This window comes from Falco rusticolus, chromosome 3 (assembly GCF_015220075.1).
Source record: "Falco rusticolus isolate bFalRus1 chromosome 3, bFalRus1.pri, whole genome shotgun sequence".
NCBI lineage: Eukaryota > Metazoa > Chordata > Aves > Falconiformes > Falconidae > Falco > Falco rusticolus.
This window is the reverse complement of record NC_051189.1, coordinates 2,981,748-2,997,593: the sequence shown is the minus strand read 5'-3', so window position 1 is coordinate 2,997,593 and position 15,846 is coordinate 2,981,748. Positions and strand designations below refer to the sequence as shown.

At 39.3% G+C, this 15,846-nt stretch overlaps 1 protein-coding gene across 2 annotated transcripts in view; it reads left to right on the top strand.

Annotated features, from left to right (window-relative positions):
• The window catches only part of FAM135B (family with sequence similarity 135 member B), a 168,278-nt gene that overhangs the window by 71,281 nt on the left and 81,151 nt on the right, over positions 1–15,846 (top strand). For both annotated transcript variants that reach the window (XM_037381734.1, XM_037381735.1), the window contains exon 4: positions 11,857–11,996. In XM_037381734.1, coding sequence (XP_037237631.1) covers positions 11,857–11,996 — 140 coding nt within the window. The remainder of the gene's footprint in view (positions 1–11,856; positions 11,997–15,846) is intronic.

Here is a 15,846-nt window from a genome sequence, read left to right as displayed (position 1 = left end):
TTGCAAATCATACCTAAACAATTCTATGATTCTGTGTGTCCTGAATATTGTCAGCTTATGTCAGGGAGGTGTATTTGTCTCCATGTACTACACTTGGGATTGTTACTTCCAAAATTATTAAGAATGTTGATGGATAAGTTTAGAGAGTTAAGAAAAAGAGCCAAGATTTTATTAAATCTTAAGAAAAGCTTGTGAATATGATTGTCACTAGGCAGAAAAATATCTAGGGAAATATCTGCAGAGTTTGCCTATTGTGGAAGCCATTAAAGACTTGTATCCCAGGTTCAGCGGTATTTCTTAGCCAAGTTAGATGTAACAGCTAAGAGCTGTGGGGTAAGTATTGTAATAAAATCCCGCGTTCAAAAGGGCAGCAGCAGTTTGGTTAAATGAGAGACAAAGGGAAGGAGAAGTTATGATGTAGGAAACTGAGGCACAGACATGCCTCATGATTTGCCTAATGTCTCTCCAGAAGACAGTGATAGGACAGGAATCCAGATTCAAGTGCTGTCTAAATAGTGTTAGTGAGGCCACACACCCCTACAACGTGATGTCAAATACAACGGCAGTGTGTATGTATGTCTGTTAGGCAGTAAGTACAGGATTTTCTTCACACTAGATGTGAGTTCATTTCCAGCTTTGCCATTGATTTTCACAGTTATCTTGAACAACCTGCCATAACTCTTTGCAAGTGTACTTGCTACAATGTGATGCTAATAAGACTTTTTTATCACCTTTATTTGTATTGGAGAGGTAAAGGCACTTAAAATTTTGATTATAGGGGAATTTGTATGAGATTTTTTTGATGGATGAGGTTTGGCCCATTTCAGTTTCAAAATCTTAGCTGGATTTTGCTGAGGAAGTTAGGTAGGATTAGATTCAGGACACTTTGTCTTATATTGCTTAGTCCATTGAAGAGCTTACTGCAGGCCCGTAATATGTATGCAAATAGAAAGACAGACTGTTCAGAAAGTGTTAACAGATCCTTTTCTTGAATGACCCTTAACTCAGACTGAAGGCATTGAACAGCCTTACCAGAAAACAGCCCAAAGAAAGAGAACAGCTAATGATACTCTTGGCACATCACAGAGAGAACATTAATGCAGTTTAATGAAATCGCAGACAGAAAGCCAAATGGCTAGTGCCTGACATGCATTGACAAAGTCTGATTGGTCTCTTGCTGATTTATGTGCATGTGTGATCCAGATGAAGCTACAGGTTTTCAATTGAGATAATGTGCATAATTAAAAAGCAAAAAAAAAATATTTAGCGACACGGTGGCAGAGGTTGATGGAATCTAATTGGAGAAGGAAATGAATAAGAAAAAATAATTCTATTGCGTTTTTGTGCTGAGCTGTATAGATAGTTCAGCAATTAAAGCACTAATCAGACAAGAGCTGGCTGACCTAGGAAACGAGCTATCTTGTGTCTCAGCTGGATGGGAAGTTTTGAAATATCTGTTCAAAGGAATGTTTAAAAGATACAAAACAGAGAAGAACATTTTGGGTTTCAATTAAGCTTATGGCTTGTATGGAAACAGTTCCTATGACAGATTAGCAGTGTAGTTTGCTTATTTGGAGGTTACTTTATAATGATATTTGGTTTATTTTTAATGGAAATTTTTTCAGCAAATGGAAATGCAATTTCTTGTTGTGTGCATGTGTGCTAGTATTTAGGTGAAAAATTTATTCCTTTAGCCTCTTTAATAAGCAGACAAAATTGCCGTTGTATAGTTTTGCTTGAGTATCTAAGTGCTACCTTGCTACCCGTCTGCTTCAAGGGTTGTGGTGACACCTGTGTTGAAAATATGAGGCCCTGATGTAACTCACCTGTGGTCTGATTCTGCCAGCCTCCCTCACGATGACTGCCATCGTGGAGGCTGGTTTGTTTCTTCTTCTTGAGAAACCAGTACTGTATATGTTAAATGTCTCCAGAATAAAGATTGTATAGTAATTTGTGGGAAGAATCGGGGTCAGAAGAGGAACATCTGATTTATAGCTCATTATCTTGCCCTGGGAACTCAGTGACTTCTTCCATCCATTTTGTGGGCAGGTAGGGAGGTGTATGTCTTTCTACCCTTCTGCCCACTGTATACAAATACCAGATCTAGTGGTCAGAGTCACAGACCACCTGGGCACTAGGATCAAGTCTTTCCTGAATGAGAAGGGGTCTGTATAGCTCCACTTCAATGTGGAGGAAGAAATAATGCAGAGGGGATCACCTTGTGAATATGGATGTGACAAATGCACCTTGAATATCACACTAGAAATTGAATCTGCAGCCTGTAGAATGAAAGTTCTTCAGCTGCAGCAGCTGTGGCTGAGGAATCAGATCTCTTGTATCTAATTTAACTCTGAGAATTGATCATAGAAAGGATATGAAAAACCTCCTGACTGGTATTGTACACAAAAAGGAAAAAAAAAAATGTCGGACCTTGAAGCCTTTTTTGTGTGTTTACTCCCATAATCCAGAGTGGGATTCAGAAACCTGTACTTAAATACCTAGATAACTTGCCTGGCTTTTCAGAAACACTAACCAGCAGTAGTGACTTCTGCCAGTGGGTGTCTGAGGTCCTTCACTCTGAATCCTCAGGCTTTCTTTTTGACATTGTGATCTTAGGGACTACCTCTTACCTCTGGAAAATTAGATATATCAGATTTTTAATTAGACTGTCATGAAATTGACAGTAATTTACCCTCTGAGTAAAGTGCAACTGGCCATAATGCTGAAGATAAAAGTTTGGTAAATGTACAACCTCTGTCCATCACCTTCTTGAACACAGCAGGCATTGCAATAATACATTAGGAGAGCATTGAGTTCCCAATCCATACCATTGATCAGAGGACTTGAAAGTGTTACAGTTCCGTCTGGGAAACCTTTAATTTCCAGTTTGACTTAAAGTCTGTGTTTTTAGCTCAGGACTTTTCTGAATCAGTTGCTGTTGTGTTGATAAGATGACACCAGATACGCTGTGCGGCACTGAGGGTATAACAGGTGGGTCCTAATGTCTTATCAATGATTGAAGTATGTGTAAAGCACATAGATTCACTTCTTTTATATGTATTGCAACTCTTGCATACCTGGATCTTTAAACATTTGTGGTGGTCCAGCTGTCAAAACATCATGTGAGCCGCAGTGAGAAAAGTGGAAAGAAATCTTCCCTTTGGTAAGCTTACCAAGGAAAGAGGAAAAGACTAGCTGAAATGAAATCCTGGAAGTGTTCTTTTTCTTCTATGTGCACCACTCACTTACACAAAGAGGTTGTGGTGGTTATAATGGGAAACAACTACCTGCCCCGATGGCTGGAATGAATTAATTTAAAGCATACTAGTTCCATTTTCTTTTTTTTTTTTTTTTTTTTTAATTTAAATCCTAATGTCTGCCAGAACAGTTTTAAACTTCCTGGAAGGTCAGCGTGACAGTCTGAAATTGCCAGTCTTGCAATGCCAAAAGAGCTTTTTAGTGTTTGGGATTTTTAAAAGGCACTTCAACTCTTCATTTGACATATTTAGGACTGGATTAATTTTTATCCTTTAGTCCTTTCACATTACACAGCAATGCAGAGTGACATTGACACTGGAGGCAGTTATAAAACATTTGCCTGAATGGTGTAAATTGACATTTATACAAATGGACATTTATGCAAATGCCCATTGGGCATGAAAGTGAAATCTTGTCTTTTTTTTTTGAGCTCATTATGAGATTTATTGTTCTCTAAATGGGCTGGAATCTCTATTCCAAAATTTAATTTTAGTATTGGATCCTTCTTTGCTCCAGTTCTTCAGTGCTAAAAACCAAATAATTTTGTGACAGGGTTGTTTCTTTGCTCTTTCACTCAGTACAATAGCACAGGGGCAGTGAAGGAAAACTCAAAACATCAAGAGCTTTACTACAGTGCATGTCAGTGGATATTTGTGACACAGTCACTTTCTGTCCCAAAGTCACCCCTCCTAGTGTACTTGGCGGTAACTGTACTTTGGCTCTTATTATTTCTCCAGCTTGTTACGCGTTTCCCCCGTATATTAACATAGATGTGTGTGTCAGCTGTAACTGCTGTGTACCCAAGTCCAGAAAACCAGAGAGAGGCAACCAACTCAGTGTCTGGTTTGGGGGGAATTTTTGTATCGGAGAAACGAAATTTCCAGCTGAAGTTTGCAACAGTTATCACTATTTGATTAGTTGTGGTAGAGACCTATAATTAGCTCTCATTTAAGAAGGCATATGGCTCCAACAGATGGTAAAGGAAAAAAAGCAAGCTAGATAAACAGGGCTATTTGCACAAGGTTTTATGGTCTCCTTTGGTTATATTTTGCAGTACAGTCCTTAGATTCTAGCAAGATGGCATACTGTTCATTCAAGGAATGCCCACATGTCTTAATTTTCTCTAGAAAATGGCAAAATTAGTATGACCTGCAAGTGTTTAAGAATTTTGGCAACAGTAGATTAAATTGGATGACAAGGAAACTTAGAAATTAGAAAATCCATACCTATTTTGTAGGGACTCTGAACAAGAACCAACTTTCCATATGAGGCTTGTAGGAGTTTCAGATGCTGGAAGAGAGATGCTGACCAGAGACATGGGACAGCCAAAGTGTGTGTCTCTATGGGTGAGGGAGGGAGTCATCTGCTAGAAATGTTTGGGTTATGTTTATGACAGGACCAACCAGGATGATGTGTGCTGTAGAGATCACTCAGATTACACGTAGGTGGGCTACAGCTAGTCCAGACTGAGATTTTTAAGGGCAATGCTGTCTATACCCATATATTATTACCCTCTCTGTTCACCTGTGTTAATAGACTATGTGATTACTTACAGTTTGCTTCAGGGCAGTTGAAACTGCCTTCTGCTGTGATTTACCAACAGCTGACTTTCCGCTGAAGTAGATTAGGAAAGATCACACGAACCACTGACACAACGTGTCTGCGTGGGTAGTAACATAAGGTTTGTGGGTAGGAAGGTTTCAAAACGCTCACAGCTCTTTCCCAAGTAAGTGCATTGCAATGCCCTTCATCTGTCTGTGCACGAGTGACCTGGGAGAAAGGACTCATCTTCGTTTAAAGGTATATGTCTCTGAGATTTTCTTATGTGGGAACCCAAGTATGATATGCTTCTTGTGGTTCTGAATTAATCTGAAATAAAAGTTTTCAGCGTGCACTTTTGTTCGTAAAGAAATATTTTAGAGTAAAGCTCTGTTTACAACTGCATTTATCGTGATTTCCCCACGTTATTAAAGAGCATCTTTTTCATTAAAGCAAAACTTAGCAGAACCCTGCTTTTCTATTTATCTGAACAGCAGCATAACACTGCTTTTTTCAGACAGCAAGAGAAATTCAAGAAGTTGCCAGCAATTGAATAATTATCTTGTTTCCAGTACTATAGTTGTAAAGACATTAAAGAGGCTAGATCTGACGGTAGATCTGTTTTCCGTATGGATTTTTTTCTGACTGTATAATCATGCCCTGTCCATTTTAGAGCTCACACAATACTCAATACACCATAGAGAGATAATTCTGGAGAAAGCAGGATGTAAACCTGAAGTAATCTGTCTAAAAGGCCATATTCCCTGGAGTTGTAATTTTATATTTAGAATAAAAAACTATGACTGACTTAGTTCTCTGCCTTGCGTGGGGGATAGGAAGCGATGTAATCTCTCCGGCAGCAGGGTGTCAGGTCTGAGTTGTCATGTTTCCTCCTTCCTTATTTTGAAAATGTAGTAGTTAATCTTACTTCTCTGGGGTACTGAGTAAAGGAGAGAGTCAGTATAAATCCTATCCTTGCTCTTTCTTTGTCAAACCCAGAAGCTGAAGTCTGGTAAAAGCAGAGGTAACAGAGGGGGTATAAATATGATCTTTTCCCTTGTAATTCTTGGCAAAGCTGTAGTCAAGTCCTACAAGTTTAACAGAAAGGTTGTATAGGAGAGAATTTGCTGTGAAGAAGGTTATAACGTGTTTCTTCCGGAGAACTCAGATTTTTACATTTCATTTAGGTCTCATGCTCCTGGTAGTGTAGGGAAATCTAACATTGTTTAATGTTGTTCTCAGCAAGATGGTTAATTTTAAAATAAACCAAGGACCTAATTCCAAGGCTTTCTTCATGCTTCTGCTACCTGTTGGAAGCAGAGTTAAAAAGTAATGCGAAGGGCTGTAATGATGATCACGGTAGCTGTGCATGGTCTCTGCAACTGAGTAATGCAAAGGAGTACCGCAACTGAGAACCTCTTCCTTTCTGACTGTTGTTTTTTCTTCAAAAACTCTCTAAAACATACTGCCTTTCATTCATGACTTTGAAGGTACCCTCCTATCATAGGAACATTACCTTATGCAAGAAATCTGATTTAGGGGCTATGTGATTAGGCATTTACATTTTTTAAGGCCCTGAAAAAATAAATGTGAACAGACCTCCAGCATTTATCAAAGGTCAGATTATACTGATACTCTTGAACAAATCTGGGTCTCAAACAGGGATGCCTGCCATCCTTGAAAAGGATGGTTGGTTAACATTTATTCCAGTTTTCTTTGGCAGTTGTAGACACCAGGAGGAAGATCAATCAAAAATGTAACTATGGAAAGAATCTAGCTGTTGAGGGTGGAGCATGCTGAACACTTACACTCCAAAAAGATTGCAGAGGGCATAAAAATTGGCCAGTCCTCTTACTTTGCAAACAGTAAGAGTTCATATGACTTAGGTGGCTCTGGGGAAATCATTCATCATCAAGTCTCAGCTACGCTAAGATACTGCCATTTCAAAGTCTCTCCTTGACAGAAATCAGAGGTTGAGATATGCACGTCATTGTCAGTTGATTCTGCCAAGGTGAGTTCATTGTTTTCTCCATAGAAAAGTTATTGACGCAGAACAACTATGAAACTTCTCAAACCATTTTTATGGAGGTTAAAAAAAACCACCAAACAAACAAAAACCCAAACCAACAAACCTAAGTAAAGGATGGTTCAAATAAAGGAGTTTTAAAGGGAAAATAGGAGATAGTTTAGGCATGGTGAAAGCAGAGGAAGGGTGCTATAAAAGCTCATAGTTGAAAAATTAAGAAAGTGGGATATCTGGAGAGGGCAATTGGGATAATTAGCTCGTGGATTTTGAAAGAAGGAGTGCTAATCAATCTGGTATGTGTATTAGGATCTAAGCAAGGTCGGGGAAACAGTTCTGACTTGCAGAATATCATCAACATTTTTGATTATTTTTCCCTAGAAATGTCCTCTTTTCCTCACATGAACAGAAGTGGTGTGAGGGTGCTGCTAAAACAAATGAGAACATTTGAAAATTAGGAGAACTTATATCCCTGTCATAGCTTTGCACCAGCTGAGAGATGCTGCCAGTCTTGCCAGGCAATACTTCAGCTGATGTACCATTGGGCACTTTAAATATAGGGCAAGCTATTCTGGAACATCACACTCCTTCAAAACAGAAATATGGTAGCACATAAGTCAATCAAATTTTATTTCAATATCAACTTTATCAAATTGTACGTACTACCGACATCAAAGCTATGGTTAAGTGAGTTTGACCAGATGTCACATCTCTGTATGGTTTCTGGTGGTGTCCTGCAGGTTCTAGTGCTTTTTCTTGAAGATGTTAAACCAGATTTTCTTATCCATTGCTTCCTTCTTTCTACTTTCCTATCCCATCATTGTATGCTCTCAGGCATCATGCAAACCTGTTCGCCTGTTCGGTTCGGTTCCGTTGCATTCTTTAGGGGCTTTTGCATATCTGCCACCGACATCCTCTGCGCTCCCTGCACCCCCACCCCCCAGTGCCTTTCTACTGGCAGTGGTTGTCAGAACAGTATAGTTTCTATTCTCACTAAACTAGGCTGAAGGTAAGTAACAATTTTTTTTACAGGTCACCTCTCCATTAGTTTGTTCCTTGTAAGATTATCTGGACAGATGTTCTCAGGGCCCTCCAGGATCTAAACAGCAAAATGTCTCTCTGATTCTTTTAAAGAGATGAATGATTTCTGTATGATATGCTGAAATAACATTTAGAAATCTCCATCTGTAGAAAATCCAAATAGGAAGATTAAGCAGACTGGGGTGTATCTAGGGCAACTTGGTAAATTGGATATGGAGACAGTGGGAAAGCAGGACATGATATTCTGATCGATCTGTACAGGTAGCCTATGCTACGTGCGTGAAAGCATGCAGAACTGCAAAGAGCCTTTTTTTTTTTTTTTTTTTTTTAATTACTCAATGATCTGCAAAAGGGACTGCTAGGGGTAGTGGTGAGATGCGTCAACAAGCTTTTCTCATTCTCTTAAATGAATGGTTGTGAAGCCCAACTGCCCTGTTCATGCTTGCAATGGTTCTTACAGTCCTGAGAGCTCTTTCACTTTCCAGCTAATTTGAAGACCTATTCAACCCAAAGAAGATAAGCAGTAAATGAAATAGCCATTTAGGAAAAAGAGACAGGAAAATAGGATTCCTTCTAGCTTAAGGAACAGTGCAAAAGTCACAGATAAATCTCCTAACACGGAAATTTACCGAGCAAAAGCTCATTACCACAAAATTACCTTGTTGAGTTCACCGAAGCTCAAGCCTTTGAAACTGTGGAATAAAGAGCTAAATTCAGGTCAATAGAGTCTTAGCTCCAGCTCTCACCAGGGAGTGAGAGTTTCCAGCAGTTTCCAGCCACTATGTCTGTCTTCCTTGGACTGCAGGTGACTGCTGAGCAGTGCAGGCATAGCTCAGAGCTGTTTGCGTAACAGGTTAGGCTAGAAAGAGATTTGGGAAAGCCAATAGTTTCAAGCTTCTTTTTCACACCATCCTGTTCTTTGTGCCAAAGGACATAGGTCCTTGTGTGAACATGGGGGTACATCTGCTGTGTCTCCTGCCAGCAACCCTCTCTGAACAGTGTCAGCTGTGGGAAATGCCAACCTGACTATCCCAGGAACAAAGGGAAGTTTGCTAAAGTTACCAGGATGATGGTGTTTTCACAGAATAAACTAAGGAAGAGTACCTTTGGTGCACATACCACTTCTTGTTACTGCAAGAAGCTCGAGTACAGTCATACAGTGTGGTCCCTGTCTGTACCTTAAAGCACGGAACTTATCAGTGAGTGCTACTGCCCAAAGGGCAGTATCTGTGGAGATGTTGTCATTCCCCTTTGCTTTAAGAGCAGAATGCCTGCATTGCTGTCAGCATTACTAAGACATCTTCATGCTGCCAAGTGCTCCTCTGAGAAAACTCCTGCCTTATGTTATACTTTAAGAGAGAAGTAGGTTGTGGCCATCGAAATAGAAAGGGATAGGTTGTGTTTTGGAGACATCAGTCACTGATCTACTGTAGTTCTCTGCCAGATCTCTGCAAAGGTAGTTCTTTCTGCTTGAAACTGAGCAGGTTTTGGCCCTGTAGTATCATATTCACTCACACTGATTTGAGACAACCCTAAGCATTGTAGCATGTCTTTGATTTTGACCTTTCCAACAAGAGAAATGACTTTTTATGCCACCTTGCAAATCTAGCTCCTAAAGCAATTACACATGAGGAGTGGTCTGCACAGGAGTGTGTTTGAAAAGAAAATGACATTAAACTTTCCATTCTAGAAGAGTACCAGTATATCAATATCCAAATCAAATAACATAAAACTTCTTTTGTCTGCCAGCTAGGAATAAGAATGCATTATACCTCTAATATGATTTTTGCAGTGTCTCTAATATGATGAGGTTTAAATTAAAATAAATATGACTGCGTGCTTTTGAAGAGCTAATCAGGCTGAAACATTCTAGTCTAACTGGTGTAGCACAAGGAAATAAATCTGTATTTATCTAGGCTGCGTGGACATATGCATGACTATTGTGCAGAATATGTGATGGGAAGACAATAGCAGGGTGAACACTTAGGCTGTTCCTAGGTGTGCTTGGTAAAAGTCAGTATTAGGAAAATGATTTGAATGTAATCTGGATGACTAAACTATGGTCCTGTTAATTAATTAGCTCAAGTCTTATCAGTATTTAATCAGCTCTTCTCCCTGCCCCATAAGATTTTGATTTTTATTTTGGGTTTTGGATTTTATTTTTTGAGAAGTTAATTCTTTGTCTGCACTATTCCAGTTCCAGCAGACTGGCACCACAAAAAGTAATCATTATAATGACAAAACTCCATTCACTTGTCTACCGGGGCCTTTAGTTGTTTGGGGTTTTTTGGGGTTTTTTTGTTTGTTTGATTGGTTGTTGGGTTTTTTTGTTGTTGTTGTTTCGGTTTTTTTGTTTGTTTAAGACTTTTATCTTCTTTTATTTTTTTCACCCTAACCAAACTTTATCTTGGGAAAACTTTAGTCCTCTGTCAGTCTTGACTCACAGACTTCTGATTGCAAATTATGTATGATTCTTGCACTGAAAAGTGGTAGCTTTAGCACAGCAGAATGGACCTGTCCTGATTTGAAACTCTTGACAAACCAGTAGTCTTTAAGACTTTTGGACCCGGACTTTTATCTTACCACAGCTCACGAACTCAAAACAATTCTGCAAAGGCAAAAATTCCCAGAAGAACCTTCTGAAAAACTATTTTTTATAAGTAGCATGGGCCTTCTGTCTTCCTGATGATGATCACAGATTTATCTCTCTTTGAAGGACTGAGAGTGGTAGACCTTTTTTAAGTACCCCTTGCCAGGAGAGTTCCAAGATACCACTTGCTAACAGACAAAAGCTCAGATTCCTACTGCCCTGAATGCTGGAAAGGGACCAAACTAGCTCTGAGTAAATTTTGCAAGTAGTTATTGTTGAGAGGCTATGGAACTAGAATTAACAGGGGATTCTGTTTAACAGCCAAGACAAAGCTTTCAAGTGCCTAACTGTGGTGTCCAGTTGTTCATTAAATAGTCACAGTCATTGCAGGCTCCTCTGGAACAATGTAGTAAATATTGTTGCCTCCAATGTGGGTTTGTACAGCTAAGCAGGTCACACTGTTTTTCTGCTAGTGAAAGAAGAGTTAGTAAGGGAACTTCAAGGAAAAAATTGCCTCAATCTAAAGCATGCACTTTTTTTTTTTTTTTTTTTTTTTTTGGTCAGATGAATGATGTCTTAAATTCCATAGGCTCCATTGTAACCAAAACAAAATACATACACTGGAGGCACCTAAAACTAAAGAAGGACAAATCCCACCTCAATTTATGTGAAGTTCATTTGTGATGATGTGACACATCAGGGCACAGATGAAGCTATTGACTGTCTGAATTCAATGTGGAGAAGCTTAGGGTTTTGGTTCTTGAATTGCTCAGATTAATCCCAAGTGTATCAGCCAAATTGGCAGCTCTCACATGAATCAAGGGCCTGAAGGATTACACAGGACTTTTGACATCTTAAAAAAATGGCTACTTTTGCCTTTTTCTGTATTTTAACTTAAGATGCCTCTGCAATTCCAGGCTCTACATTTGAGATCTGTTACTGGCTATTGTCCCCCCTCCCACGTAGTAAATTCAGGGAGCACCAGAGGTGACAAGAAAACTCCCTCTTCTGAAAGATGCCCATTGCAGATAAAAGATGATATGTTACAGGTAAACGGTGAACCACAGTTCTCATGGTGCTGGGTAGCAAACCTCCCTAGAAGACATTTGATGTTTAGCTTTCAATAGAAAGAAAGATAATAGGCCAAATGCTGTCACAGGGTTAGCTATTCTTGTTTTGAAATCCAGCCTGCCTACAGTTTAACATTTATTTTCTTTAAATACCATGTTCAGGAATCTGCACCCAACAGTAACAATCTGCTCCATTGCCATTGATTATTGAGAAAGCAAGTGTTTAATTACAAGTACTAATACAACTGGCCTAGATAATCCTGAAGGGAAAATGTAGGAGAAATAATAATCTCCCTGCAACAATCACACCAGGAGTCTGTCTGTGTTTTGTGCAGGTGATTCCAGCCTTTGCTCAGCCTACGTTCATGAAAACAACGTTTACAGCAGGATATTTCAGATTTTGTACAGAAATGAAGAGATCATTCTTAATGAATCAATGAACTTCAGAGTGCACCTGCTTCTGGATGGCGAAAGGGTGAGTTGTCTTGTGATGCACACAAAAGCCAGGAGGGCTGAGATTCCTTTTACCTAACTTTAGGTGTCCGTTGCACAGATCTCTCCATTTGAGAAGTCATGGGGTCCCTGTGCTGGCACAGGTCTTATCAGTGGAGCTGATGGAGGTAAAAGCATGATTTATCTGACCAAATACCAGCATCTGCATTAGAAGAAGATCGACTGTCCAGTACCCATGATTAGTTATGCTGACCAGGGCGCCTGGGGTGATTTGTTTGTTTGTAAACGCCGACACTACAAACATCTGCATTAAGTCAGATAGACCCTCTGCATTGTGCCTGTTCTGAAGAGTAGTCTACACCTTGGCTTTTCAGTGGAATGAGATGTTGACATATACTGTTAAATCAGTATATCAGAAACTCAAGTGTGTCAACCATAATTTGTCATTTGTGCACTAGATCACTCATTCTACATATTTGTGTAGATCAACCTCACCTGAGAAAACTGGGAATCTTCTGCATCTTGCTAGGACCAGCTTCTATTCCTGCCATCCATTGCTGCTATCTTCTCCTCCTCCTCTCTCCTTGTGACTGGTTTTTGCTGCAGCAACGACAATACTACAGCCGAGCTACCCAGTCCCTTTCCACCACTCAGAGGTCTCCTCACCCTTCTCCTTAGTGCTCCTGATTGCAATGGCAGGATTGCTAGAGCTTACGTTCCCTATAGCCCACATACAATCCCTTTGCTTTCCATCGTGTCTCAGCTAGAATGGGTTCATACTGAGATACTTCTCCCCACTTGGCATCCACTCCTTCAGCCAATGTGAGCACCCACACAAGGGAAGTGAACCATACATCTTGTAGGTCACCTTTGGCGGCTTCTTACTGATGTGAAACTAAATGTCTTCCAGTGAGAACTCTTGTTCCCAGAAGCTACAAGAAAGAATCAGTCTTAAGAGTACAGAGAGTAGTTGTACAAACAGAAAAGGGAGAAAGTGTCATAGTAGAAGAGCACTCAAGTCTGGCCCGATGTGTCATCACTTTGCTTTGCCAGCACAAGGACTGATACAAAATATATGGATGGCATTGGTACTTGCTCTCAGTGATAATGAGAGACACATGACATTGGCTGTTTTTGCAAAGTCAGCTTGCCATCAAAAACAGGTCCTGTAAGTTATGCAGCCGGTGTGAATCAAATGCTCCATGTTGAAGTTGGCACCAGAGATGCTCACCTGTCCTTTGTATAACTTTCTGTTTGAGCACGAAGAGATTTAAAATTTATGTTTTGTTCTATTTCAACCCATATATACATGGGTTATATATAGATCTAAATTAAAACAGCTGGAGAACCTAATTCAAGCTTATTTCACATGCTTCCATTTCCCTCCCACTTCTTCCTTGGTGTTTTGCTTTGGTTTGTGATCGTTGGGGTTTTTTAGCATAATGTCATCAATTTATTCTTCCCTAGAATTGTTGTTTTGTGCTTATATGAAAAATTACTATATGCAAGTTTATCAATATTTGCTAGGAAAATGTTCCAACATGCTTAATTGAATGCTAGCTTTATCCTTCCTCAGTGGAACATCACTGATTAAAAGTCCCTCCCCTCAAATTATAGCAGTTTCTGCTGTGTTCAGCAGGGATGATTTCTGATGAGTTTTACATTAATATTCAGGAAAGTTGTGCACCTCACAAAATGAAAAAAAAAAAAAAAAAAAAATCCCACAACATTCCTCACAGCTAAAACTCATTCTGACTCCTGCTGTGCTGTGTGCATCACACTTGTCTTTTCGTAGAAGGTCCCTTGGGAAAAGGACAGCTACTCATTTCTATATTTACAGAATGGTTTTGCACAGAAAAAACTCCATTATCTCTGTATGAGGAAGTTGCTTTGGGTGTAGAATAAGAGGATAAGTGGGTCTCTTGGTCCAAGATGAGCTGCTGAAAACACTAAAGAATCAAAGGCAAAAAATAAAGGTCTGTAAATTTTTTTTGCATGTTGACTGGGTTAACACAATTCACTTCTGCTTAATGCTGCCAGGCCTCTTTTTTCTGCTTTGATGTCTTGTCCTCCACAACTTGGTATATTTGATACAAATATGGGAGAGACCAAAGGGTGCCACTCCACTGGGCACCATGCTCAGAAGAAACCTTTTGTATCCACAACTATATTTCAGAGAGATGTTGCATCTGTCACAGAATCTCTTATGTTGGATGTGATCCTTACAATGTGGCATTAGCAAAACAGCTAGAGATTTGTAGCGTTTTCAATATGATCTCTGTTCATAACCTCTTAACTTATTTAACATACAACAGATGTGGGTCCTTTTTGTGCTGATTGTGTGCTGTGGTGACTTTATTTAGTTGGGGGTGAAGGATCTGTTTGTTGCTTTACTGTAAATGGAAGTTACAATAAATAGATAAGGAAGTTAGACTGGGTAGTGGAAATATTGAGTTCATGTGGTCTATGGAGTTTCTGCTGTCAGAGCTGGAATTATCAAATGTAACAAGGTAGAAGTATGCTTTCTCCCCACGGTGCTTAGGGTAGTTTTATTAATGAGATAGGCTGCTGAGATAGGCGCAGTACAGAAAAATCCCAAAAAAACAAAACGTAATGCGTATGTCCAGATAAGATTATTTGCTATTGGTTTTTGTATTCTTTATTCCCACTTCTCTTGCATAACCATATATAAGCTTAAATATGGAAATACATCTTTTTTGTCTGGCATTAAATGGAAGATGCCTCAGTTATCCACCTAGAAGCAGCACTTGAGCATACCTTTCACCATATAAATGATGTGTTAGAACTCTCTGGTTTATTAGATGCCTTTTTCTATATTAACCCGGAATGCAGGATTCTTTGACTTCCTAGGAAACAATATTGCAGGGCTGAGGTAGCCTTTAGTGTTACAAAGAAGTCTGATTTATTTTCATAAGCTTTTGCTTTCATTCTTACTAAAGAAGGAACACTGCCTCTTTCATCAAGCAATAAAACAGGAAACTTGTCCATCTTCTCGCTTGCTGGCTCCATTCAGGGACAATTTAGTAGCAGGGAGAGGGCAGAGTGAGGCAAGCTGGGATATCACAGTATAAGACTTTGTACTTTCCAGAGAAATTTCAGTGAGATGGGACATCCAGGTCATTCAGTCAGCCATTCTGGCTAAATGGTTAAGTATTATGGAAGTACATCACATGAATGCTGGAAACTTCAGTTTATCACCGTATTATCACAGCTCTTAAAATCTAAACCAAAGATGTAAATGTAAACCTGAAAAAATCAGAATTAAAAATGGAAATTATGCACTTGATTCCAGGCCAGTTCAGCAGAGAATGGAGTACTTTGTATATACTTTTTATTGTATAAAATACTTCTACTTTTCATATACAAATACTTTCTATTGTACAGATTCAAAACAGTGCTTGATAAAATTAATTTCCCTCTCAGTGCAGTACTTTGGCGAGAGAGGCAGAGGTTAGAAAACAGCCTGAACTCCGGACAGCACCTTCTGGAAAATTGTATCTGCTCACAGATGAATATGGGGTCTTTTTGCACAAGCTACTACAGCAAATGTGGGCACACCCCAGCAATTGCATTTGCAGACTTACTTTCCACAAGACACAAGATGATGTTACAAGAAAATTCAGAGTAATATTAAACAGATTAAACAATGAAGAATTAATCAAATGAGAAATGACAAAATTAATTTCAGCTTTTTTTGATATTATGGGGGCAAAAAAGTATGACATGCATGTACTATTTCAAAGAAAGCTTTCAAAATGTGTGTTCAGAACTGTCTTCACTTATTTTTGGCTGGAGACAAGATCAGCATGTGAAATGCAACAGTATTTCCCAGAGGTCAGACGTTCAGAATT